A 24,765-nucleotide genomic window follows, 5' to 3' on the forward strand; every position below is an offset into this window, starting at 1 on the left:
AGATCTGAAGAGTCTTCACAGAGGGACTGGGCACTGGAGGACAAGAAGCTGGGGAGGAACACAATGATGGGGAAAACTGATGAGAGAAAAAAAGACTGAGTGGAGATCAAAGGATTTAACACATAAGGAATCATGGAGCAGAGCTTGAGGAGAGCTGTAGGACAAGGCTTCCCCTCATAACACCTCACTTGTTCTCCCAGGGGTGGGGAGGAGGCAGCTGATGGCTTTCTTGACCTGTGTGACAGCTGTAGGAGCTGCTTTCTGCAGGTACTGCTCTCCCTCCAGGAACTAGCAGTGGGAAGAAGATGGTTAGTTAGGCTGAAAAGGAACCCAGAATGAAGGGAAGTGAATCCCACTCCTTCCAACTAGATGCTGGCCTAGACTTCCACTGTGAGGACACTTGGGGTGAGTCATCACCATGACCCAGCATCTGTGCTTGGTGCAATGACAAATTTACTTGCTGACTCTGCACTTTTCAAAAGCAGAGTCAGCTTTTAATTTATTTTTTTTTCAATTGGCTGAGTGCTCAACTGTGTTTTGACTCACTATTTTCAGGTGGCTTATGCCAGACCCTGTCGACCAGATGCTGAATAGGACAATTTTCCCAGAGGGGATATTGGAAAGCCTTTTTCAAGAAGCTTTTTTGTTTCCAGAAGGATTGAACTCTCTGCAAAGTATTTCCTGTCCCCTAGCTAGAGCACAGTGCTCAAATAGAAAGTGATGTGGGACAAGCACAGCTTTAGGCAGCCAGACTGAGCCGATGTCTGGGCCTGAAGCAAAGCAGCCCATGGGGTCCTTGAATCCATCTGATGTTTCATGCATGGAGTTTGTACCTTGATTTGTCTTATCTTCCCTGGCTATCCCTGAGCAGACAATCAGAAAGAATTCAGCTTGGCTTCAGTTTAAGTAAGTTTTGGAAGGAGTTGCTGGAAGATTTGGAAAGAAAACGATGCTGTTGCTTAGCTACTTGCTGAGCTGGCCCTGCAGTCACTTGTAGCCATCTCACCAGAAGATATTTGTTAAGTGGAGGCCCAAGAGGCTTCTTGTGTGGTCATTACATGAAAACACACTCTTCCAAATAGCCACCAGCATCAATAGTCTGATCACTGAACTTCCCCAAGGCTTGAAAAGCTGGTGGAGCCCAAATGGCTCAGCTAACAGAAACAGCTGCAAACACCAGTTTTGAAACGTGGAGGGGGTTTGTCACTGCATCTTATTTCTATTCCATCAGAAAGGGCTGATGACAGGGAAGGTGAGGTGCAGGTGCAGAGACCTGGGATTGTGGCTGTGGTAATTCCTTGAGGATTTCCCTTCTGCCTCAGTCTCCTACTTTGAGAAGTGCCATGCCTGGTGGGGTTCTAGTTAAATCAAATTCATCCCTGTGCTGAGGAGCATCAGTAGGGCAGCCCTTCTGCCAGGCTGGGATCTTGTCCACAGCTGTACAGGAGAGAATAGCCATGGTAGGATGATTCACCATGACCAGGATTCAATCCCTGTGCGTGGAAATTATTCAGTGCTCCACACACAAAGGTCCCCAACCACCGTGGGCAATGCAGGAGGGCCAGTAGGGCAGTGATGGGCACAAAAGTAGGGAGTGGAAGAAGGGAGACTGCAATGGAGGGGACAAGCCCAAGTGTCAGCCAGGCAGGAATGTTTCTTTCCTGACCCTGAAGCAATCACCATCCAAAAAATGTTCCCAGTAAGAAAACTGGCTTAGTGAGAAGACTGTCCCCTTCTTCCCAGAAACCTGACCAGAAGGGTGTATTGGGCAAGGGAGGGAGACTGTAGTGGGACATGGTACAAGCTGTTTCAGGAGTCAGGATCCCTCCTGGGCGTACAAACATTGGCTTCATGTTACTTGGGACTGGGTCTTAGGGAAAAAAATAGAGGCAAATGTGGCCCTTTATCTTCATCTTAGGTTTTGGCACACTTCTGATTTAATACTCTGTGAACAGGGTGTCAGGATAGTCTCAAAACTGTGTTTTTCAGCCCATGATAGAAATACCAAGAGGATTTTTAAGTGGAAGAGCAAAGAGAGATGGAGCAACTGAGCAGGGCTGGAGCCAGGATCACCACACTGGTTGAGGGGCCCCATGGGCAGGAGCTGTGCCCACAGCAGTGGGGAGTGCCCTCAGGAGGAACTAGTCCATTTGCTGGTGAAGCTGAACGGACATAAAATCTCCCTCAGTTATGTGGGTGTTTTTTTCTGTATAAACTTGCTAATTGAGTTGTAAAATAAAACTGCAGCCTTTCCTCTCCAATTTCTGCTGCTGCAGCAGCGTGCTAATTTGGGTTTGGAAGGGGGCTGGTAGAAGGTGGCTTTTTGCCAGCATGAAATTATGCACAAACTTTTGCAGTGGGAGAGAAGGGAGCCCATCCCCAGCACAGGGAAGGACTGGGGGCAGGAGCTGCTGTGCTGCTGCGCAGGGCTCAGGGGGCTTGGGAAGGTCCTGCAGCTGGGCTGGGCTGATGGAAATTCAAGAAAGCCCAAAAGGGTTTAAATGAGGCTGCAATGGAGAACAGATGGGAAAGTCAGTGCTTGTGCATCTCGATAGACGCTGTGTGGTTGAGGGGATGAGCTGTGGGATTTCACATCTACCCTCTGGCTCGGCTGGGCAGGATTTGATGCTTGGGTTTGTGTACCTGTGTGTGTGTGTGTGTGCACCTGTGTGTGTGTTTGTGTGCATACCTGTGTGTGTGTGTGTACCTGTGTATGTTTGTGGGTACCTGTGTGTGTCTCTGTGTGTGTGTGTGTGTGTGTTCATGTGCCTTCTGATGCAGGTGTGTGCACCTGGTGCTCACAGCCGTGTGTCCATGTCACTGGGGTTGTGTGGGGTGTGTGTGCCTGTCTGTGTCTCCATACAGACGGGGAATGCAGGGATCCGGCTCTTGTCACCCAGCAGCACAAGGCTCTGTCATGGGGACAGCTGCACACAGGGACAGGGATGGTGTGGTGCAAACTGATGCACAGGAACCCATTGCTCAGCTCTGCCAGCTCACAGCAGGCAGGGATTTGGCCCTGGTGCCCACAGTGGGGGCTGAGAAGAAGACTGGGCAAAAAAAATTGTGGGGAAAGAACAAACAGGAGGCACAGCTGTCTGTTGTATCAATATAACTTTAATTTTTGAAAGATACACATCAAAAATGCAGTGACAGTTCCAGCCCAGGGAATTTGGTGAAGCTTGGGGCTTGGGGCACATGTGTGGCAGGTACATTGCACCCCAGTCTGCAGGAGGATGTACAGACTTGGGGGCCCGAGGCTAGACCCACACTCACCATTTGTGTACCTTTCACTTTCTCATAAAACTGACTGTGTGAAACGATTCCAGGCAGGATGCTCCAGAAACCATTGCAAGAAGCCCAGAGGTTTAGGGATAGACTCATCTGCCCATTTGACAGTCCTTTCCACCCCGTCATCCTTCCATCCTGTTGCTGACCCTTTTGATCCTTTCCTTGGGCAGCACCAGGAAAGGGAGTGCTGCCGTACACTGCAGTGGGGGCATCAGGAGCACAGTTTGGAGCCCGGGGCTGCTCTTTGAGGTGGGATGAAGGGGGACAGGACTGGACAGTGCTTTTCAGCCTTCCCGTCTTTGGGAAGAGATGCCCTGAGCCCTGCTGCCATGTTCTGGTTCTGGGAGGGCTCCCGAGTAGAGCCTCAGCACCCTGGCCAGGGGGCAGTGAGGCCTCAGGGCTGGGAGGTCTTGTCAGATGGTTTTTAAAAATGACCTTTAGTATCTGAACAGCATCAGGCTGGATTGAATAAGGGACTGACAGAAGAATAACAGCTAATGAAGCCTTGCTCTGCCAGCCCTTCCTCTGCCTCCTGCCCCAGCTGGGGGGTCACTAACTGCTAGGGGATGGTGTGTGCAAGGTGTGAACAAGGGCTGCGTGTGCAAATGCCATGCAAGGCACGCCAACTCCGCGTACAGGCTGTGCAAACCCTGTGCAAAGGCTGTGCGAACTCTGCAAGTGCTGTGCAGGGTGTGCAAACGGCTTCAGGCCATCCAGCACTGCACGGGACAGCAGTTTCTCGGGATGGGGTTTTCTTGGGATGGTGTCCTGGGAGTGGCGTCCGTGTCCCTGCACAGTGTGTGTGCACATACCGAGCAAAGCCGCTGGTTGGCATTAGAAACCCGCTCGCGATACTGTGACAAGACACCTGTAAAATTGCAGCAGAAAGAAATACAAGAGGCTACAGTGACAAATGCTCGTGAGAAGCGATTGTTTCGGGGGGGAGAAGGAAAAAAAAAAGCCGTGTTTGTTTTGGCGAAACACCTACATTCCTTCAAATAAATCATCGCAGCGCTTGTTTTTGTATTTGCGGAGAAATCGCAACAGACATAACCAGGGACTTAAGAGACTTGAAATAACATCCTAGTAAATACCCCACTTTGTTATTTTAATCGAGACCCAAGGAAACATCTGAATTTTACCAAGGAAACCCTCCGTGCGAGGGAAAACATCAGCCCGCAGCCCGGCTGGGTCTTTGTTTTGCTGCGGTGTCGGGCTCCGAGGCGGAATTACCGGGGCCGATGGAGGCTGGGGCAGCCCAGGGCAGCCCGGGGCATCTCGGAGCGGGGCGGGGGGAGCCCGGGGCCGCCCCACAACGGGTCGCTTCGGCTCCCCCGGCCCGGCCCCGCCACCAGCATCACCCCCTGCGGGCCAGCGTCGGGGAAAAGGGGTCGGCCCGAAACAGGAGGTGGTGGTTCCTCCGCTCGAAACAGAGCCGGGACTGCCCCATCTCCAGTGTGGGACCGGGACCCCCGCCCCAGTACGGGGTGGTGGGTGACCCGCTCCAATACGGGGTGAAGTTTCACGGTTCAGTGGAGGGTTCCCCGCTCCGAAATATGACCCCTGCAAACTGAGGTGGCGGTGCACCCCAACCTTCCACCATCTCGAACTGGGGTCGCCTTCCAAAGTCAAACACAACCCCGTTCCACCCCACAGTCAGCCTGGGGTGACGCCTTGGCCCGGGGCTGTGGGACGCTGGTCCCCCCGCCAAATGAGGGGTGCGGGTGCACCCACTGGGTGGGGAGCCGGAGCCTTGAGGGATCGCTCACCTGCCGGGGGACCGGGCGGGATCCGATGGGTACGGGAGTCTCTCACCTGGCGGTGGAGGCGGGCCGAGCTCCGAAGGGGCTCCGAGGGCTCTCTCACCTGCCGGGGCTGGGTCCAAGGGGTCGGGGCTCTCTCACCTGCCGGGCGGGGTCCAAGGGGTCGGGGCTCTCTCACCTGCCGGGGCGGGGTCCGAGGGGTCGGGGTTGGGTCCGAGGGGGTCGGGGCTCTCTCACCTGCCGGGCGGGGTCCAAGGGGGTCGGGGCTCTCTCACCTGCCGGGCGGGGTCCAAGGGGTCAGGGCTCTCTCACCTGCCGGGGCGGGGTCCGAGGGGTCGGGGCTCTCTCACCTGCCGGGGCGGTGTCCAAGGGGTCGGGGCTGTCTCACCTGCCGGGCGGGGTCCGAGGGGTCGGGGCTCTCTCACCTGCCGGGCGGGGTCCGAGGGGTCGGGGCTCTCTCACCTGCCGGGGCGGTGTCCAAGGGGTCGGGGCTGTCTCACCTGCCGGGAAGGGTCCGAGGGGTCGGGGCTGGGTCCGAGGGGTCGGGGCTCTCTCACCTGCCGGGCTGGGTCCGAGGGGTCGGGGCTGGGTCCGAGGGGTCGGGGCTCTCTCACCTGCCGGGCTGGGTCCGAGGGGTCGGGGCTCTCTCACCTGCCGGGCGGGGTCCGAGGGGTCGGGGCTGTCTCACCTGCCGGGGCGGGGTCCGAGGGGTCGGGGCTGGGTCCAAGGGGTCGGGGCTCTTTCACCTGCCGGGAAGGGTCCGAGGGGTCGGGGCTGGGTCCGAGGGGTCGGGGCTCTCTCACCTGCCGGGCTGGGTCCGAGGGGTCGGGGCTCTCTCACCTGCCGGGGCGGGCGCGGCGCGGGCGGGGAGGGGCGGGCGGCCGGCAGGGGGCGCCCCCGGGCGCGGGCGGCCGGGCCCGGCTGTGGCGGCGGCGGCGGCGGCGGCGGGCGAAGACGATGTTCAAAAGCGGGCGGGGAGCGGCGGCGGCAGCAGCTCCGCGCCGAGCCCCGGGCCGCCGCCATGCGCCTCCGCGCCGCCGCCGCCGCCCTCTGCCTCTGCCTGCTGGGCGCCTGCCGCCTCCGCCGCGGGCTGGAGGCCGCCGCCGTGCGCGGCCCGTCAGCGGCCGCTCCCCAGCGACCCTCGGCAGCCGCGCCTTCCTCCGCCTCCTCCTCCTCCGCCGCCGCCGCCTCCCCCTTCTCCTCCCCGCCGCGGAGGGACGGGGCTCTCCGCAACGGCACGGTGGTGCCGCATCATTACATGGTGGCCCTGTACCAGCGCCTGGCCGCCCGCCGCGCCCCCGGCCGCCGCGCCGACACCGTGACGGGCTTCGCGGAGCGGGCGCACAGCGGTGAGTGCGGGGAGCCCGGCCGGGCAGGGCAGCGCGGAGCGGCCGCCCCGCCGGGACCCCGCCGTCGGGCCGAGAGAAGTCGGTGCTTGGGCTTGGGGATGAGGATGGGGCTTGGGGATGGAGAGGTGTTGAGCGTGAGTGTGGGGTTCGGGCTCTGTGTGGACGTGAGGATGGATGCGCGGGGTTTGTATCACTCTAAGCGTGAGTTTGGGGACGCGATGGCACACGGAGAGGATGCTCGCGTGTTGGTCCCAGCACGGGGCCGTGCCTGGGATAGGATTGTGCGTTGGTTGGAGAATGGGGTAGTGCGTTGGTTTCCTCACGGGGTGAGAGCGGGGATGCTTCACGGGATAGGAGCTGCGCATCCCGGTTGTTTAACGGGAATGCAGCCGTGCGCGCGTCTGAGCAGGGCTGGGAGTGGGGTTGTACGTGAGCATACGGCTGGAGGGTAACGATGGGTACAGCAGCAGCTTTGTGCCTGGCACAGGTGCTGAGCGTGGCGCAGAGCGCGGGTCTGGGCTGGCGATGGGGCTGCACACGCAGTCGGTGTCGAGGATGACGCTCGGTGCTGGGGATGGATGCGGCTCGGGACGGGATGAGCGGCTCTCGGCACCTGATGCGGGCCGGGCTGTGCCGCACAGTTTGAGAGCGGCTTCTCGGCGCAGCATCCCCCGTCCTGTTAGAGCCTTTGCAGCCCGAAAAACTCCGCGGGGCACCGCGACGGGCCGGGCCGGGCCACGGAGGGAGCGCAGCCACGGAGCCCCGGCCGGCGCTCGGCCCCCGGCGGCCGCGGCGCTCCGGAGCGACTCCCGCTAACGCCGCCGGCTGAGCTCGGCATCGCCGTCCCCTTCCGCCTCTTCGCCCTCTTTTGCCCTCTTCATACCCGCGAATCTAATAATAATAATCATCATCATCAAGTGCATATACGCGCCTAACGATATACTTTTAACAAATATGAGTGTATATAATACTTCGCGCCCTGCCCGCCAAGTTCGCTCGGCTGGAGGGAAAAAAAATAATGCATTCCCGATGGAATAAAATGAAAACGCAAACTGAAAAGCAGCGGCAGCCGCACCCCGTGCCTGTCGCCGGCTGCATTGTGGTGGGAGAGTCCCCCGAACCCTGTTCCCGCACCCAGAAGGAGCCGTATCCTGCCGGCAGCCTTTGCGGGAGCAGGTTTGCTGGAAGCTGATGGGGAAACGTCGGGGCAACGAGGCAGGACCGGGAGGAGGATGCTCCGATGGGCAATGCTCGGCTTGAGAGAGCCGGGCGAAAACTGCGAATAGGTCCTGGGAAGTTTCAGCGCAAAACGAAACCAGATGAACTCTTCAAAGGGATCTGCTTATCTGCTCTTATCTGCTTCTCGTAGGAATTTTAGATCTGCTTTTCAAACAGTAATGTTAATAGCTATAATGTATAATAATACTACTGTTAATGATAATAATAGCAGCAGCAGCAAGTGGCAGGGAGTGCAGGCTGCACCAGGGCGCTGCCGGCGGGGGTGTCGGGCAGGGCTGTGTCGGGCTGGGCTCTGCCGGCAGCGGGTCGGGGCGCTCCGGGCACAGTAGAGATGTTTGCAGCATGTCCAGGTCAGGTTTCTCGTTAACGAGGGAGAAAACAAAAAAAAAAAGCCCTTCCAGAACTCAATTCATCTCTTCTGCCCAGCTCCACCTCCTCTGGTGTTTCATTTTTAAATTCACATCGAGTAAATTTATTCAGTGCCAGAAACTGCACAAATCTGTGTCAGGTCTTTGGATCCACTAAAAATAGTGGCAAACTGAGGCTGGGCTCACTTTCAGCTGCTGTGGGTGCTTCTATCAGACCTGCAAGGGGGAAGTGGAATTTTTAACAGCATGTTAAAAGTGTGTGAAACTGGGGCAGAAGAAATGGGTGACAACCTGCTGATAGGCGATGGTAATGTGCTTCGAAGGTTCAGGTGTGGTTTCTGTGCCAAAACAGAATAGTGGTGCATCTGGGGTCACTGGAAAACCTGGGAGGAGGCAGAAAAGCCTCCTCAGGATGTGGTGAAGAGTGCGGATGAGAAGCCACTTGTTTGAATTGATTCCTTCCTCCCTCTGTACCTTCTCCTCCCCCTTTGTTTTTCGTGCCCCCAGCCAGAGTGACGCTGCCGGGTGCAGGACACGCAGCCTGTGTCCCGCTGGGATGCTCAGGGAGCTGTGTTGCACCGTGAGATCTTCCCCATTACCTCTGCAGCCCTTGCGCCTCCCTAATGACAGCTTGGCTTTGGCTTACTGATATTTAAATACTTTTTCCTTTTATTTTTCTTCTGTGTTATCTGTTCCAGATGCCTCCCCATCCGCCTTGGAGCAGCGGTACCTCTTTGACATCTCCAGCCTGCCTGAGGCAGAGGAGGTGACGGGCGCAGAGCTGCGGATCCTGCGCTCCCTCCCGGAGAACCGGAGCTTGGCGCAGTCCCCCGAAGGCACCTTCCAGCACCTCCTTCTCGCCACCTGCCCCAGCCGGGACGGCGAGGAGCCCCGGCTGCTGGACTCCAGGGCTGCGGACATTTTGGACACGGACTCCTCCAGATGGGAGGTGTTTGATGTCTGGGAGGCCTTGCGGGATCAGAGGGAGAGCTCGCTCTCGGGAAAGCTGCTGTGCTTCCAGCTGAGGATCGTCTCGGATCGGTCAGGGCAGCTCCTGCCGCCCCGGCAGCTGGGCTTCGGCAAGCCCCGGCCGCAGCCCCACGAGCGGGCCCTGCTCGTGGCCTTCTCCCGCACCCAGAGGAAGGAGAACCTCTTCAAGGAGATCCGGGATAAGATCAAGGCCCTGGGCAGCCCTCCCTTGCTGGAGCCCCCTGATCCTGGCCAGGAGCCGTATCCCAAGCGGAGGAAGAGGAGGACCACCATGGCCGCGCGGTCCGGGGGCAGAGGCCACGGCAAGAAGGCGAAGACTCGCTGCAGCAGGAAGCCCCTGCACGTGAACTTCAAGGAGCTGGGCTGGGATGACTGGATAATCGCCCCCCTGGATTACGAGGCCTATCACTGCGAGGGGGTGTGCGACTTCCCGCTGCGCTCCCACCTGGAGCCCACCAACCATGCCATTATCCAGACCCTGATGAACTCCATGGACCCGGAGTCCACCCCCCCGAGCTGCTGCGTGCCCTCCAAGCTCAGCCCCATCAGCATCCTCTACATAGACTCTGGGAACAATGTGGTTTACAAACAGTACGAGGACATGGTCGTGGAGACGTGTGGCTGCAGGTAGCAATTTCTGCAGCTCTCCCTATCCCTCCTGGCCTTGCTCAGCAGCCCTGCCCATTTTATATATATATATAAAAATATAAATATATATATATAAAATATATATATACACACACATACACATTTTGGTGTGTGCCTTTCCAAAAGCCAAGCTCAGAGCAGGTGCCCCCTGTCTTCCCTGGGTCACCCTGGCCATGGCCCCAAGAGGGATGGGGGATGCCCCTCTGAGACTGTGAGGCTGCCACCATCTCTGTGCCTTGCCTGTTCCCCCCTGGAAAGGGGGCCACAATAGCCTGGCAGAGCCCCAAGGGAACGTCTCCTTAGCCTCTCAGTTCTGCCTGATACACTTGTTTTGCATAAGTGGAGCTGAAAACTTCTTTCCCAAAGGTTTTGGAAAATGTCTTTCCAAAATTGTCTTGGTTGGAATGATGACCTGGGGTGGAGTAGTGTCTGCAACAGAGGGATTGGGTCAGCATCACCCTCTGGCTGTGGCAGTGGGATGGAGGTGAGGTAGGAATGCTCTTTTCTTTGAGTTAAAGGAGTTTTTCTGGCAGTCTTCAAATTGCTGCCCTGGCTTTCCTGGTGGAAAAATAAGGATTGCCTCCTGGAGGAAGGCAGGGAGTGGAGAACCTGTGGCTAGCGTGGGTTGTAATCCCTTGGTCCAGACCTGTTTGCAGTGGGGAGAGGATTGTGAGTCTGTTGGGGGAGACAGGAAAGAAGAACCAGGGGCTAAAAGAGTCAGATCCAAAGCAGATCTTATACTCTTAAAAAGATGGGAGTGGCCCTGGGAGGCATTAGCGTTCCTCACTCCTCGTGGTTGGAAGCGCTGGCGCTGTTGTTTGTGTCCTGCAGGAGGTACTGGTTGGTGAGTCCCCTCCTTTTCCTGCACAAAACTGCATTTCCAAGGCATACTGGGAACCCAGCATCAGGCCCACAAGTCACACAGCCATCCTGAGCATGTCTGGAGAGAAACAAAGGTCCCAAGTTCCCTAGAGAAGAGCCATTTCACTCGAGTTCTTCTCTTTCCAAATAGTCTTATAAAAGCACTAAGCTCCACCCTATCTTCCTTTGGCATCGATTTCCCAGGGAGCTGATTCCCTCCTGGGAGTGCTGGCTGCTCCCTGCTCCATTAAGAGAGCTGGATCTTCCAGGAAGAGACCTTTCCCATGCAGAGGGCTGAGTGCTACCCTCAGGGATTGCTGTATGAAGTGGGGTGCTTTGACGTGTCCTGAAAGGGCTGCAGGGCTTTAGTAACTCATAAATTACTGTGTGTAAATCACACCTTTAGACCAGAGGAGCTCTTCATCTGTGCCAGGGTGTGCTTTGGATGCTGGGAAGCATTTCTGCTGCACCTCAGTGGCTTTTGGTACCAAACTTTGGCTTGCCTGGGTGGGCTGGTTTAGACCAGAAATGTAATTGCACAGGTTTTGTGTTTGATGGTTTGTTTTTTTCTTGTGGGCAGAGTGTTGGTGTGTAAGCATCAGTGCCTATTAGTGATGGTAGTTTGCTTTTGGAGGAGATAAATCCCTGCTGGAAAACATGGGATTTTTCCTACATAAATCCAGTTGTCCTCCATGGCAGGAGTGTTCTGCTGGGAGGGCTGAGCCTGGCCCGGGCAGAGAGGGAGTTGCCTCAAAGACCTCCACTGAGATCCAAATGATTTCAAAGACCAGAAAAGCCTTGGTGAGGTTCAACAGCCCTTTCCCCACAAGTGCATCAGTAGGAAGTAAATGTATCCATTGAAAGCAGTGACAGATCCACTGGGATAACACCCCCAGCCTCCCTCCATCCTCACCCACAGAGCCTGCTCTGCAGCCTCAGGCTGGGGCAGGTGGCAGCTCAGAGGAGCAAGTGTGGTGCCCGTAAGTCTCATGTACCCCCTTGACACCTGCAGAGCTCCTCTGGCTTTACATCCATGCATCCAAGAGGAAAACCCATCTCCCTACCTCAGCATGAGTGTAAATGTGTGTTAATGGTGTACCTGTCTCCTGGGGGATGCTCAGAAATGGAGGTCGTGGGTGTGGGGAGGAAGGATCAGGTCCATGCCATGGGTTTTCTCCCTGTTGGCATTTGGGAAGGCCGAGGCTCCTGAGTGGGTGAGGAGGGGTGAGCAGAGGGTTTGTGGATTTCCTCTGTCCTTTGGCTTTAGCACAGCTGCTTGGGGAAGGAGGTTGGCACAGCAGTGCTCGAGCTGCCAGATTCCACATCAGTTATAAAGTTACCAAGCTTTGCAAGTACCTAATTTTTCAATTGCCTTCAGTTGTTTGATAGTTTTTCTCACTGCTGAGACAATTTTTAAAAAATGTTTTTGTTTCTTTTACCCCCTCCCCTTCCTCCAAATATTTGTGGTGAAGGTTCATGGGCAGTTCAAATCCAAGCAGATATATATATAGCTCCTGGCAGCCCCTGCTGGCTGGTGACTCTTGTGAGCCTCCACCAGAAAGGTGTCCTGAGATCTGCTCCCGTGGTACTGTGTCCAAGGGCTGGTAATGCCAATGACTCCCAGTTCCTGTGGTTTTTTTCAGCCAGAGTTGCAAGGAACAGACAGATGTCACCCTCCTCAGGTCTGGAGGTGGCTGATGGAGAGCAGGGTGACAGATTGGGTCTTGAAACACTTCACTCCAGCCCCGATTCTGGGGCAGTGCCCACTGCTGGGGCTTTTGTCCTGAACCCCATGATGGCTTTGCTGGTCCTGGGGACAAAAGCAGTGGCTCAGTTACTGCAGTTCCATGGCCTGGATCACCACAATAGACAGAGGGGAAGATCTGGGGAGAGTGCAGTGCTGCTGGCAGCAATGCTGTCCATGGTTTTACCCATTTGGGAACCCAGCCTGGCTCTCCTGGCTCTGGGCACCCCTGAACAGGGGTATTTGGTGGGGGAAGCAAAACTTCATCCCCCAAGAGGAGCCCAGCAGTGCTGAGGCCTGTGCCAAGTGCCACCTGCTCTTTTCCTGGGCAAACAACCTCTGGAGGACAAAGAGAGCGCAAGGGATGGAGCTGGATCCTCTTCCTGCTTCTCGGATGAGTCAGGGGAGGCAGCTCCTGCCTGGGGCTGCTCCAGGGGGATGTGTATGACCAGCCCAAGGCTGGAGGAGAGTGGGGCTGGGGGCTTTGGTAGGTGACTGTGCTGCTCCCCCTGAGCGAGTATCAGCTGCAGGGCTTGGCTGTCTCGTTGCTCCTTGCTCCCAGAGCAGTATTTCCAGAGCAAAGGCCACCACTGCTCCCTCCCAGGCAGGTTTGGAGATTGCACCAAACAGTGGGATTAGTCTTGGCCAACAGCCACCAGAGCCATTGCAAATGTGCAGAGGTTCAGATTAAATATTTGGGGAAGAAAAGTCACAAAAAGAGTTGTAAAGCTCTGCCCAGCAAGTGCAGAGTCCTCATCCCTGGAGGTGTTCAAAAACTCTGTGGATATGGCACTTGAGGAGATAGTTTAATGGTCAGGTTGGTGGTGGTGTGGGGTTGATGGTAGGACTTGATCTTTCCCAGTCTAAATGATTACATGATTCTAGATGGAAGTGGTGGGTGTGAAAGCCTTTCCTGGCAGGGAGGTTCTCTCAGCTGAGTTGTTGCAGCCCTGCACTGTTGGGGCAACACAGGGATGTGTCTGTAGAGGGCAAGGAGCAGTGAATCCTGCCCTTGGAGAGAGGTTGGTGGGGCACTGGCTGCAGAATGGTGGTAGCCCAGCCCAGCCCCCATCCCTGGAGCTGCTCCTCTGCAGAACATCATCCTCTAAATGCCAAAGGAAAGGCCCAGAAAAAATGTATTTCTGATCAGTTGCCTCTTGCCTGAGCTGATTTTTGGGAACATGTAAACTTTATAAATATGAGACTAAAGGTTGAACATGGACAAATATTAATTCAGCAGTCTCAGAGTGATTTTAATGGATAATTATAGGTTCTCAGTCTGCAGTATTTATACAACCTTTCCAGTTAAAAAAAACCCCCAAAAACAAACAACAAACCCAAACAGTTTCCATGCAGTGTGTATTCTCCTGGAGGATTTGTTTGACCTTGAGCACCATTTTTATCTGCAGGATATAATTACTAGTGAAACTAGAAATATTGAACATTTGAAAAGGACTATGTGTCCATGCTTAACTGGCTCCCTCCTCTCTGACAGGGAATGTAATTGCACAGGAGTAGGCAAACTTGCAGAGTGGTCTCATTTGACTTGGAAGCACTGGGGCTGGGACTTGGGGAAGCCTGCCCAGCTGGGACAGGGACTAACTGGTGTGTGTGCCTTGTCTGGGGGTTCTTTAAGCTTGTGCTGAAGCCACTGCCTTCAGGAGCAGTCAGAAGCAAAATTACTTTATGCCCTGTTTAACCCTGGTCACCAGGGGTGCTTCTGGCTAGAAATACTTCTCAAGAATCACAGATTTTGTTTTTTTTAAAAAAGGAATGATTGCTTTTTAATTCTTCTTCATCCTGGCACAGCTACACTGATCCCAGTGGCCTGACTTCTGATCAGCACTGGCAGATGGAGCCACATCCTCTTTGCCTGTTGGCTGATGGTTGGCATACCCGTGAGGAAAAGGCTGCAAAGGCACAGTTCTGATTAAAAGGAAACCCCTTGAGCCTTCTGCTCAACTTTGAGTGCCAGCTACTCCTGTGTGTGTTTGCACCCCTGGGTTTTAACCCTTGGCTGCACAGCTCTTGCTGCAGTGATTTTTCCATCACACTCCCCTTGCAAAACAAACAGCTCCTTTTACAGTTTTAAACCCTTATCCCACATGCACAAAAGTGGTATTTAGGGAGAGTCACCTGTGGTGGCCCCCATGGAGCAGCAAACACACACACACACACCCCTCTCTGGCAGGGGAGAGACAAGAGAGGCTGGGCCATCACTCAGGACCCCCTGGGAATGCAGGTCCCAAGGGCTACAGCTGGGCCAGTGGAGCAGAGCACCTTGGATACTGAGGGGATGCCATGGCTTTGCTCGTCAGCCTTAACAGAAGTTGTGCCTTGAGTTTCTGCTTGTGGTGATTGTATCAATAGCAGGGTTTATAGTTACATCAGAACCCATGAGAGCCATGCTAACCTGGCAGATACACCATAAACACCAGCCCAGCTCACCAGTGCTGGACTGAAACCACTGGGAAATGCCGTGGTTTCCTGCTGAGCATGGAGGGAGTCTGAAATCCAAGTGCCTTCTCTTTTGTCTGTGCCAGGGAGAAAAATCCTCTGTGGGGCAATGCAATGAGAGCCTGGGTAGTGCACAGAGGCTGTCACCTGAAATGGGGCTGTGTGGCACTGTGCTTGGCAGATGATCAGAGCAAAGGGCTGTCTCATGGGCCCTGACTGGGCAGTTCCCTCAGATCACTTGCTGTGTCCCCTGTCCTGGGTGCAGCTAGAGTTGTGGGGTGAGTTTTTCTCTCTTCACATCATGCTCTGGGTAGGTGAGTGGATGGGAAAACCAGTGTGGGAAAAAGCAAGGTCTTTGAGAGCAGTGTGACTCTGTTTTTTTAAGTCTTCATGACCAGCAGATCATGTGTGTCCCACTGGCCTCAGAGCAGCTCCCTTGGCATCAGGATCCCTTTATGTGGGCTCAGAATGGAGATGCAGGGTGGCAGGAGCAGAGTGTAGCTGTGTCCCCACTGTGGGAGTGTGTCCTCCATGAAAACACAATGAGGAAAGGAGTTGGGAGTTCCTGTTCTGTGGGCAGGGTGTTGCTGGTGGTCAGGAACCTGTGACTTTTTGTGGGAGGGGGAAAGTTTTTCTGTCTTTCCTATCTTTGAATTAATGGCTGGTAAAAGAGCGAGATTTCCACCAGGCTGGTGTGTGTGACACCTTCAATTTTGTCATAAGCAGGTTTATATCTTCCAAGACAAAACCAGCTGCATTCAGTCCTACTAAGCTCTTTGTTCCTACTACAATGTGTTGTGAAGTACATGGAGGTGCAAAGATGTCTCTGGAAATCACTTCTGTCCTATCAGCCAATGATCTGGGTCTTCAGAAAATGACAAAAATTTGGAATTCATGCTGGTGTAACCCACTGACCACGGAACCCACTCTGTATCTTAAAGGATGATTTTTGCATCTTCACACCTCAAGAAACAAATAGCCCTGTGTCTGCTTTTCCCTGGCTGCAGTGCTCAGACAACCCCTGAATTTTCCATGTTGGAGAGCAGCAGGAGTAGGTGGGAGGGGAGGGGCACTGGCAGGCTGATGGATGCACCATGTTTGACTCTTGCTCAATGGATGCGCTAGGGTAGGAAGCTTTGGCAGCAGAGCATTTGCATGGAACCAGTATTGAGAAATCTTAAACCAAAGCCTGATCCATTCCCATTCATTGCATGGATGAAACCAGAACTCCACACGTTTTCAATGGTTTTTCAGCAGGTTTTGCTCTCCGTTTTTCTGTCATCACCACTTAATATTTCAGTGGTGCATTTTGTGGGCTCATTTTTCTGCTTTGATACTTGTGCTCATGCTTTGGGTTTTCAGGATGGGGAATGCAGAGACTTGCTGTGGTGTTTGGTGGGGGAAGGAGGGTGAGGAGGGGAAGGCTGAGACTTAGCAGCAAGAGGACGTGGTGCAGTCTGTGCCTTTGGGAAGGGGACAAAGAGGGGAGGTCTGGCAGGGGTGACCCCAGTGTGAGGAGGGGACCTACTGGGTCACACACTCAGGTGCCTTTCTGATGGAAGGTGGGAGTGTTTGGGTCTCCCCTCTCCTTCTCTTTGTCACAACCTGTGTTGTTGCCACCACCAGAGGAATGAGACCCAGAGGCTGGGCCAAGCCTGGCCTCCCTGGGAGCTGTGGCGTTGACCCCAGTTTTTGGGGAGATGGTGGTGTTCCCTGTGGTGTTTCATTCATTTCCTCCATCCTGCTGTGGTGAAGAGAGGGGGAAGAAGAGTAGGGAATAAACAGGAGGCAAAGTTTAGGGCTGCTTTGCTCGCAAGCTGGTCATCCCAGGGAGCTGAGCCAGGACTGCTGAGCACCAAGGGGCTCACAGGAGCTCAGCCAGCAGCAGCAGCAGTGTGAAACAGCATCCACAGGCCAGGAAAAGGGATGGTCACACAGGAAGGGGCCAGGCTTTGGTCCTTGAAGGTGCCAGAGTTTAGTGGGTATGTAGGAAGGGATCAGCTGGGATGGGGCATTTTGTAGAAGCAGCTCATCCTCTCCTTGCCCAGGGAGGGGGTGATCATCCTGCTTACATTGATCCCACCTGCTGTGAGTGATTAACCTTTTAGAGAAAGCTCTGAGTGCCTGAGGTGCTTCTGCAGTGCCTTTGCCAATGGAGCTCACAGCCTGAGGAGCAGTCAGGGGCTGTGCCCACCTGGAGTCACCAGCTATGTCTTGCTGTGCAGCTCCCACTGGAAAAGCTGGTGGAGATGCTGCCCCAAGGAAATGGGCACTTGCCTGTGCAGCACAGACCTGCCCTGCTCCTGGTGCTCCCTGTCTCAGATGAAGCCGGGAGCAATGCTGATCCAGTTTGCTCAGTCCCTTTGTGTCCCACCACTGTGTGCTCTGTTTCTAGAGTCAAGTCAACACTTTCTGGAGTTCCTTTGACAAACCGAGCCTCTCTGCTGGTCAGTCGTGGTTTTATTTATATGTTCTTTTCTTTGATTAGAAAGGAAAATATCAAAAAATGAAAAAGTTTCCAATAGCTGTATTTCTAGTAGTTATGATTTTTGAAGCAATACTCATATCCCTGTGTGTGCCTCTGAACTATCCATGTATTTGTTCAGCTTTTTCAGGTCTGGGTGTGTGAAATCTCTCTAAAGAAGATAGCTCTGTATGTGATGGTGTAAATGCATTGTTTGTGTGTATCTAAAGTTTAAATAGATTGTACATATGGGATTGTAAATGAACTGTAAACAGCAATCTATATTTTCTTGAATATATTATATAGCAGTATATATTTGTTAAATAAATATTCTTGTATACTCTTCAATAACCTTTTTAATATTTTGTACAGATAAGTTTATTAAATATTTTATTGATAAATAGACCTCTGCAAGACTTTCTTTTGATGACTTGTGCCTGTGTCCTAAAACGAGAGGAGCCTTTGTAAACCACCTTTATTGCCTGGGCTACTTAAGGTGTTAAACCAAAAATGAAATACCCATTCATTTTAAACTGCCTTCCAGGGCAGCCATAGGTATTTTCCAATAAATAAAGTCACAGAACAGTGAGTGTTTGTGATGGATTTATCATCAAAATGCATGTCCTTTTTCTTCCCTGTCTTTCTAAGTAGTGTTCACCTGCCAGGGTGAGAAGCTACCCAGCTCCAGCCAGCCAAACAGGATTCCCTTCACTGATTCCATCAGGACAAGAGAAGGCTCCATGGAGAGCTCATTGTGGACTTCAGTGCTTAAAGAGGGGCTTATAAAAAAAGAGGGAGAGCAACTTTTTACACAGGCAGATAGTGATAGGACAAGGGGGAATGGTTTTAAACTAAGAGAGGAGTGATCTAGATTGGATATTAGGAAGAAATTCCGTTCAGTCAGGGTGGTGAGGCACTGGAACAGGCTGTCCACAGCAGCTGTGGATGCCCCATCCCTGGAAGTGTTCAAGGGCAGACTGGACTCAGTGAGGTGCTTTAGCAGAGCTCCTGCAATGGACATCACCCAAGTGCTTTGGAGACAGAGTGAAGGTAATAAGGATTATGACTCTCTCCTAGAGCCCTAAGCACACAGTACTGTGAGTAGGCAGTGTGGAGTAAAGCACACTTGGAGGCATGGAGGAAGTCCTCAAGGCATCAGGTATAGTTTTAGACATAACAAACTCAGCTTTCAAGACCCAGAAGAAAGGTGGAGAACTGAACTGGAGTGAGGCATGGTCATTTCTATTCCCAGTGCACATTGAGCCCCAGACCAGGCAGGACTCCCCTTTTGGTTGGTATCCTGCATCCCCACAGGTGGGGATCCTTTGGTAAAGGTTCTCTGGGGAGGGAGGCAGGAAAGGATTTCACCCCTTGCCCCCTGGCCCACTCTGTGAGCAGTTTTACAGGAATGTGCAGAACATTGAAGGGTGAGAGCAAATGATTATTCACAGGCATTGCACCAGTGTCTTCTGAAACCAGTGGGAGTGCTGTTGTGTTCGATGGACATGGGTTTTTACTCCACAGCACTGCAGACTGCTCATGTGATTGACAACATAAATAGTTAATTTATAACTGAAGAGAAATCAAAGGCACAGCAAGGACAGAGGAGATGTCCAATGTCACATGTGAATACAACAGAAGAAAATGTAAAACACTGGTAAAACAGGACATGATCTGAATTGGGGCTGGACCACTCTGATGCTTAAAATGCCGTGGGTTTACTTTGAGGGTGAAAATACAAGTTCTTTCCTATAAGCACCCATGAGTTACAGTACTCCCTGCATGATGAGAGCACTTCAAACCATTTATGTTCTGTCAATGGTCTTCCTGTGTCCTACAAGTTAGACTGGAACAGCTGAATACTTATCAAATTTTAAGGGTGCCTGTTAGGGAAGAGGAGTAGATGAGTCTTGGCGTTGGGAAAGCCTGTTTTCCCTAATTCTAAGTTATCTCATCTCATGGATTGCTCTCAATAGATGAAGCACAGTATTTCAGAGTCTGGGGGCTTTGTTGAAGATGTTCACAAAGGGGGAGAGTGGGAGCCCCTCCCCCCCATTTCCTCCTTCAGTGTGAATTGCTTCGAACAGGAGGGGAAGGATCTTTGAGTGTCTGACCCTGCAGTCAGGTGCAGTCAGATGTTTTAAAACCACCCTGTATTTTATTAGCTGCTGCAGACTGGTTTCTGCAACCCAGCTATTCTCCTGCAAGCACATTGCTGCAATAGGCAAACACGAGGCCACTGACTATCAGCTCAAGCACTCTGGAAGAGTTTTTAATTAAATCCCTCCCTGCCTGTCCCATCTGAGCACGAATGTTAGGCTGTTCCATAACTTCTGCGTGATGCTACTGAGAGCAACGATCGCTCCTGGCAGCTGCTTGTGCTGTTACTGCTGGATCTGCTGCCTGTGCTCAACCCCCATCAGCTGCTCCAGAAATATATGCTGTTTTAATAGTTCCTGGTCACTCACAAACGCTCTCTGCATTCTTATTTTGTAAATGTGCCAGGAAAGAGAACATTTGCCTGCAAGTGAAGAGCCTCAGCAACTTATTGTGGTTGGGAGTCTGAGCATGACCTGTGACACAGAGTTAAAACAAGTCTCTTGGGTCTAGTGAGTTTATCCAAACCCAGTAATAGTTTGAGTGACTTTAAAATGATAACATTGAACATCTTGTTTAAAGTCTTTGCTGGCAATTAGCTAGACCGAAGAAAGGGATGGGGGGTGGATGCACATGTAAACCCATTTTCTGTAAAATAAATACATAAATGACCTCAGCTGCAGAGAAGAGATTATCTGCTGTGGCTCATGTATGCAATCTGTCTCCATGAGTCAAGAATCTGGTGTTTAGCTTGGAGTCCAGCTCCAAATTCTTCACCATAAACACTGGGCAAGCACTCATCCAGCTTCCTGAAGGGACAAACCTCACTGATCCACACACTCTATAGCTCATTCAGAGCAGCAAACATGGAGCTGGAGGCAGCAAGGGGAAAGAGATTGATTATTTTGGAGGGGCTCTGGATAAAAATGCTTAAGCGAGTCAGGTGCCTACCACCCACGGATTTTCTGTGCACTTGGCAGATGTCTGCATCGCATGTGAAATTTGGGGTTTGGCAAGTATTTTTGTAGATTTTGTATGCATGAAGTAATAAAGGAGCTGAACTAAGGACTAAACAAGTTACCAAAACAAAGAATCAAATTACATTTTACCATAAATTTCTTTATTTTTGTTATTGGAGTTGTGTACTTTTAATAAAAGGTATCGATCTAGCAAAACACTTGCACATGAATCAAAGTCACTGCACTAGCAGGGTTACTTGTGTGGTGAGAATCAAGCACAGATGTGAATGACAGTGAGTAGGTGCTACAGCTTACAGTCAATATATTTGTGATAGGTTTTCCAAGAATTCTTAAACAGTCTAAAATAGGCAAAACCACACTGTGTTTTCATGGCAAATTGGCACATTGGACCACGAGCACTTTTGACACTCTGCCTGGGGTGACAGTGAACACCACGGGCTTCTGAGGAGCTGGATTCTCACTGTGTGGGATCTGCTCCTCCTAGGAAATACAGCTGTGGAATCTAGGCCCGTGTGTTTTAGCAATGAATAGAGTAGCAAATTTTCAGATCTTAGCCTTACAGTAACAGCTTCTAGGAGAAAGGTAACAATTGAATCAATATGGTTTTGATAGTACTAGAGAAAATTCTTTTAAGAAAATTGTAAGGCATTCTTCTGCAGTAGATCTGGCCATCCTGACCAGACCTAATCTCAGTTTAGGTCTTAATGCAATTAGGATTTAGTATAATGGATTAACTTTTGTATAAAAGGCATACACAAGTCAAGTACAAGTATTGCTAAATTAATTCCTCATACAAAGTATACGCATAATGCACTGTAAACAACTTCATCTTGTAGGTGCTTCAGTTTCCAGGCTGTAGTAGCTGCTTGTCATCTTTGGTTAATGCAGGATTCCATCTGGTCTCAGGAGATCCAGTACAACAGCTGAACTCCCACAAAGTCTTTGTCCATTGCCTGACTCCACAAACTTCGAGGAACAAATGTTTTGTCCAACCAGATCAAAGTGCAAACCAAAACATCCAAGTGAACTGTAGTTTTTATGCTGCTGACATACAAACAGGTGCACAGGTACATATATGTGTACATTAATGAATCTCCACGTATGTGCATGTCCTCCCTGGCTCTGCCCCAGGGAGCACCTCAGCCAACAGATGCAGGGAGTATCTGCCACAAGGCCATCCAACTGGGCTGATGCCAACATCTGGGGGCTATCACAGACACACACAACTATGGATTTCTACAGTGAGCACAAGGAATGTTTTGATCATGACTGAATATGGACCTGTAAAAAGATGGAAAGTCCCGTGACTCTCCAATGAGCAGAATCAGTTGCATGGGCACAGTCCCCTCACTGTGAACGTGTCTGGTTCCTCCCCATGCTGCTGAAGCTGTGTTCCCAACATTCCTGCCCCACTCATCAGTACCATTTCATTACGTGGCAGTGTAATTGGAAAATTCACTGGCTAGTCTCAAAAGCTAAACCAGTTTCTGATACAGAGAAGGTCACTTAAATCCAGTCTGCAGGTTTGAAAACTAGTCCAGAATATCCAGGAACTGAACTCTATTACAAGTTGCTCTAAATATTAGTGAAAGGTTCAAGGGGGGTTTAGAGAGCAGTGGAAGGGGTGTGTATAATCATGTAAGAAAACCAAGCAATTAATTGATCTTTCTGCATCCCAGAGAACACTCTCCAATATCATTCTCACACGTATCAAAACTGGTAATAAATCATGTAAGTTAGATACTCAATGCATCATCTAAATTCATCTGTTTGCAAGGGCAGGACCTCCCCTGACTATACTCTGTAGTGTTTTGCTTATTTATAAATGTCTTTATGAACTCCACAGGGAGACTATTTCACAGGTTCATGGCTAGAAAGCTTTTCCTGATTACACTTGGCTCCATTCCACTTACTTGCAATATTTTCATTTCTAGCTATTCCCTCTAACTTCTTTTGTTATCACAACTGGTGGGATGCTTTTTTCTATTTTTTTTTTCCATCTGTAAAGGAAAGGGTTCACCAAATGTGAGGAACAGGAACATGTCAGCACCATGCAAGGGTCTGGTTCTCAACAGTAACGTTCATGCCATGTCACGGTGCAGCCGTGGCACAGTAACAGATGTTTTCTGATGGTGAACTTACCTAATTTGTGGCTTGGCAGAAAATTTCATACTTCAGTCCTTAGAGCAAAGAACTGAAATTTAGACATGCATCAAAAGTGGTTTAATTCTTTAGAGTTGCTGAGCAAGCACTGTTTTCATGGACTTCATTAGGAGGGCTAGGCCACCTAGAAGTTGTTACACATGGATTCTGCAATCCATTTTAACTTTTAAATACTGGCATTTTTGACCAGTGTTCTTTCCCTTCTCTACAGTCGATTGAAAAATGAAACACTTGGCCACGTTCCAGGTAAGAGATCCTTATGTATTCCCTTGCTGAGCAGCCACAGATACCTTACAGCATTTCTAATACCCTGTGGAGCCCTGGCAGTGCCCCAAACCCCTGGTGAGACTTGGAGAAACTGCACACCTGACCTAAACATCTTCCCTGAACTCATCCCAAACTCAGCCTGACCACCAAGCCCCTCTGACCCAGAGGAGACAAGGTCAGGGCTGTGCAGGGCCTTGGGCTGCTCTGGCTGCCCTGCACCTGGCTAACAGGGATGGGTGAGACACGAGGAGAGGGCCAGGCCTTTCACAGCGTGCCAGGATCCACTGCCAGGATCCAACCACATCCCAACACTTCTCCAGCAGAGAGTGGGGTGGTAGTAGCTCAGGTACAGTTGTATCAGAGTGCCAGCAGACAATAAATATTCCACCCTTGCCAAGTCTTCCCGAGTCCTGAAGACTCAGGATGAAACTACATAAGCACTGAGTCAATAAAACTATACTTTGGACCAGCCAGACTCTCTTTAACTTTCTCTAAAACATCTCAATAGAAAACAAGCCATAATCTATAGTAAACAGAAAAAAAAAATAAGACAGATTCTCTCACAATAAAAATTTACACGTTCACAAAATAATTACATCGTTTTCTTGTTGGTGAGTGAATTAGTGTTTATAATTTGGTCAGATCATCCTGTAGCCAGTCTGTGATCATGGCAGCCATCTCCTTGCTGGCGTCGAGCACGAAGGCGTGGCGCAGCCCCTTCTCACACAGCCGAATGTCCCCGTCTGGAAAATCCATTTTGATCTCATCGTAGTAGTGCTGGGGGCACCAGCGGTCTCCAGTTCCATAGTAAAAAATCAGCTAGAAAGAACAGCATATCAAATAATCAGTGTGGAAAGTTACTAGTGGAGCAACCAATACAAACAATTGGAATTAAGTAATGCATGTGGGGAATAGCAGATTGGTATTTCTTATTTGTTTCCAGGTCTGCAGGTGCGATGAAGACAATTAAATGCTCTGCACCTCAGTTTCCACACCTGCAAAACTGTAGAACACAATATAGGCTTAACTCTGAAAACAGAAATCTGCTGTGAAAGCCTGGCTGACTCAGTAAATTTCTTATTATGGCTAAAAACATCGAGTTGTCCATGGAGCCCAGCCCCAGGCACATTTTCACTTACATCACTTAGCTCAAACTCCCACGTTTTCAGGGATGGGGCATCCACCACCTCTCTGGGCAACCTGTGCCAGTGTCTCACCACCCCCATTGTAAAAACACTTCCTCCTTATGGCTAGTCTGAAGTGATCCTCTTTCAGTTTAAAACTACTGTCCCTTGTCCTATTGCAACAGGCCTTGATAAAAATTTTGTCTCGTTTTTCTCACAGGCACCCTTTAGGTACTGGAAGGTGCTCTGAAATCTCCCTGGAGCCTTCCCTTCTCCAGGCTGAACTGTCCCAACTCTCCATCTTATCCTTGTGAAGTGCTGCCTGTGTGGACTGCAGGCACCTCCCAGAGACCAACAAACAACTTTGTTTTGGGTTGTAACATGGAGCTGAAATTCTGCAAAAGTCCATTTTGTTTTGATCTTGTCCAAATACCCTTGGCTGATGACATACATGAAGCAGGTGCTGCCTGCTCTAGAGCCCACCTAAACACTGAAGTAGTAAATTCCAAGAAAATACCATATTCAGGGAAGTGTCTTTTCTCTCTCTTAAAAATAGGGAATGTCATGTTTCCCCAAGTCATTTTCATAATTTGTCCCCATTTTCATCTCGACTTTGCATGCTATAGCTATGCTTTTCAATTTCTATAAAGTATATGAGGGGAAAGTATTTTTATGGAAGAGAGTAAAAGCCTATGGATTTCAGACTGTACAAGAACAAGATTAATGAGGAGCACTCTTCATTCTAAAATGTTTGAATGCAGGTACCAGAAGGATGCTGACTGCTCAACACATCACACACACAGCTTGGCCCAATTCCATCATTCGCATTTGTTTCATATTTCATTTCTGTACTTCAGTGAATAATTGAGCAATGCTAACATAAATTAGGGGACAAGAAGTTTTCCTTTCATCACAAGTATCTTCAATTCCATCATTTTTGTAGCCATGTGGAATATAAAT

At 51.2% G+C, this 24,765-nt stretch overlaps 2 protein-coding genes and 1 long non-coding RNA gene across 3 annotated transcripts in view; 1 reads left to right on the forward strand and 2 right to left on the reverse strand.

Annotated features, from left to right (window-relative positions):
• Positions 1-3,099: 3,099 nt before the first annotated feature.
• On the reverse strand, positions 3,100-5,243 carry LOC116994149. Its single transcript, XR_004417421.1, has 2 exons — positions 5,061-5,243; positions 3,100-4,159 (listed from the first exon to the last, which is right to left on the reverse strand). It is a non-coding gene; the product is annotated as an uncharacterized LOC116994149 (long non-coding RNA).
• Positions 5,244-6,075: 832 nt separating this feature from the next.
• Positions 6,076-9,676, forward strand: LOC116994720 (growth/differentiation factor 7-like). Its single transcript, XM_033056624.1, has 2 exons — positions 6,076-6,403; positions 8,709-9,676. The coding sequence occupies exons 1-2, from the start codon at positions 6,076-6,078 to the stop codon at positions 9,629-9,631; spliced, it is 1,251 nt and encodes a 416-aa protein (XP_032912515.1). The 3' UTR covers positions 9,632-9,676.
• Positions 9,677-20,369: 10,693 nt separating this feature from the next.
• The window catches only part of LOC116994475 (lipid droplet-associated hydrolase), a 111,037-nt gene continuing 106,641 nt past the window's right edge, over positions 20,370-24,765 (reverse strand). Inside the window, exon 7 of the mRNA XM_033056193.2 lies at positions 20,370-23,500. Within this exon, the coding sequence (XP_032912084.1) occupies positions 23,309-23,500 (192 nt within the window). The 3' untranslated portion in view covers positions 20,370-23,308. The remainder of the gene's footprint in view (positions 23,501-24,765) is intronic.

Source organism: Catharus ustulatus, chromosome 3 (assembly GCF_009819885.2).
Source record: "Catharus ustulatus isolate bCatUst1 chromosome 3, bCatUst1.pri.v2, whole genome shotgun sequence".
Classification (NCBI taxonomy): Eukaryota; Metazoa; Chordata; class Aves; order Passeriformes; family Turdidae; genus Catharus; species Catharus ustulatus.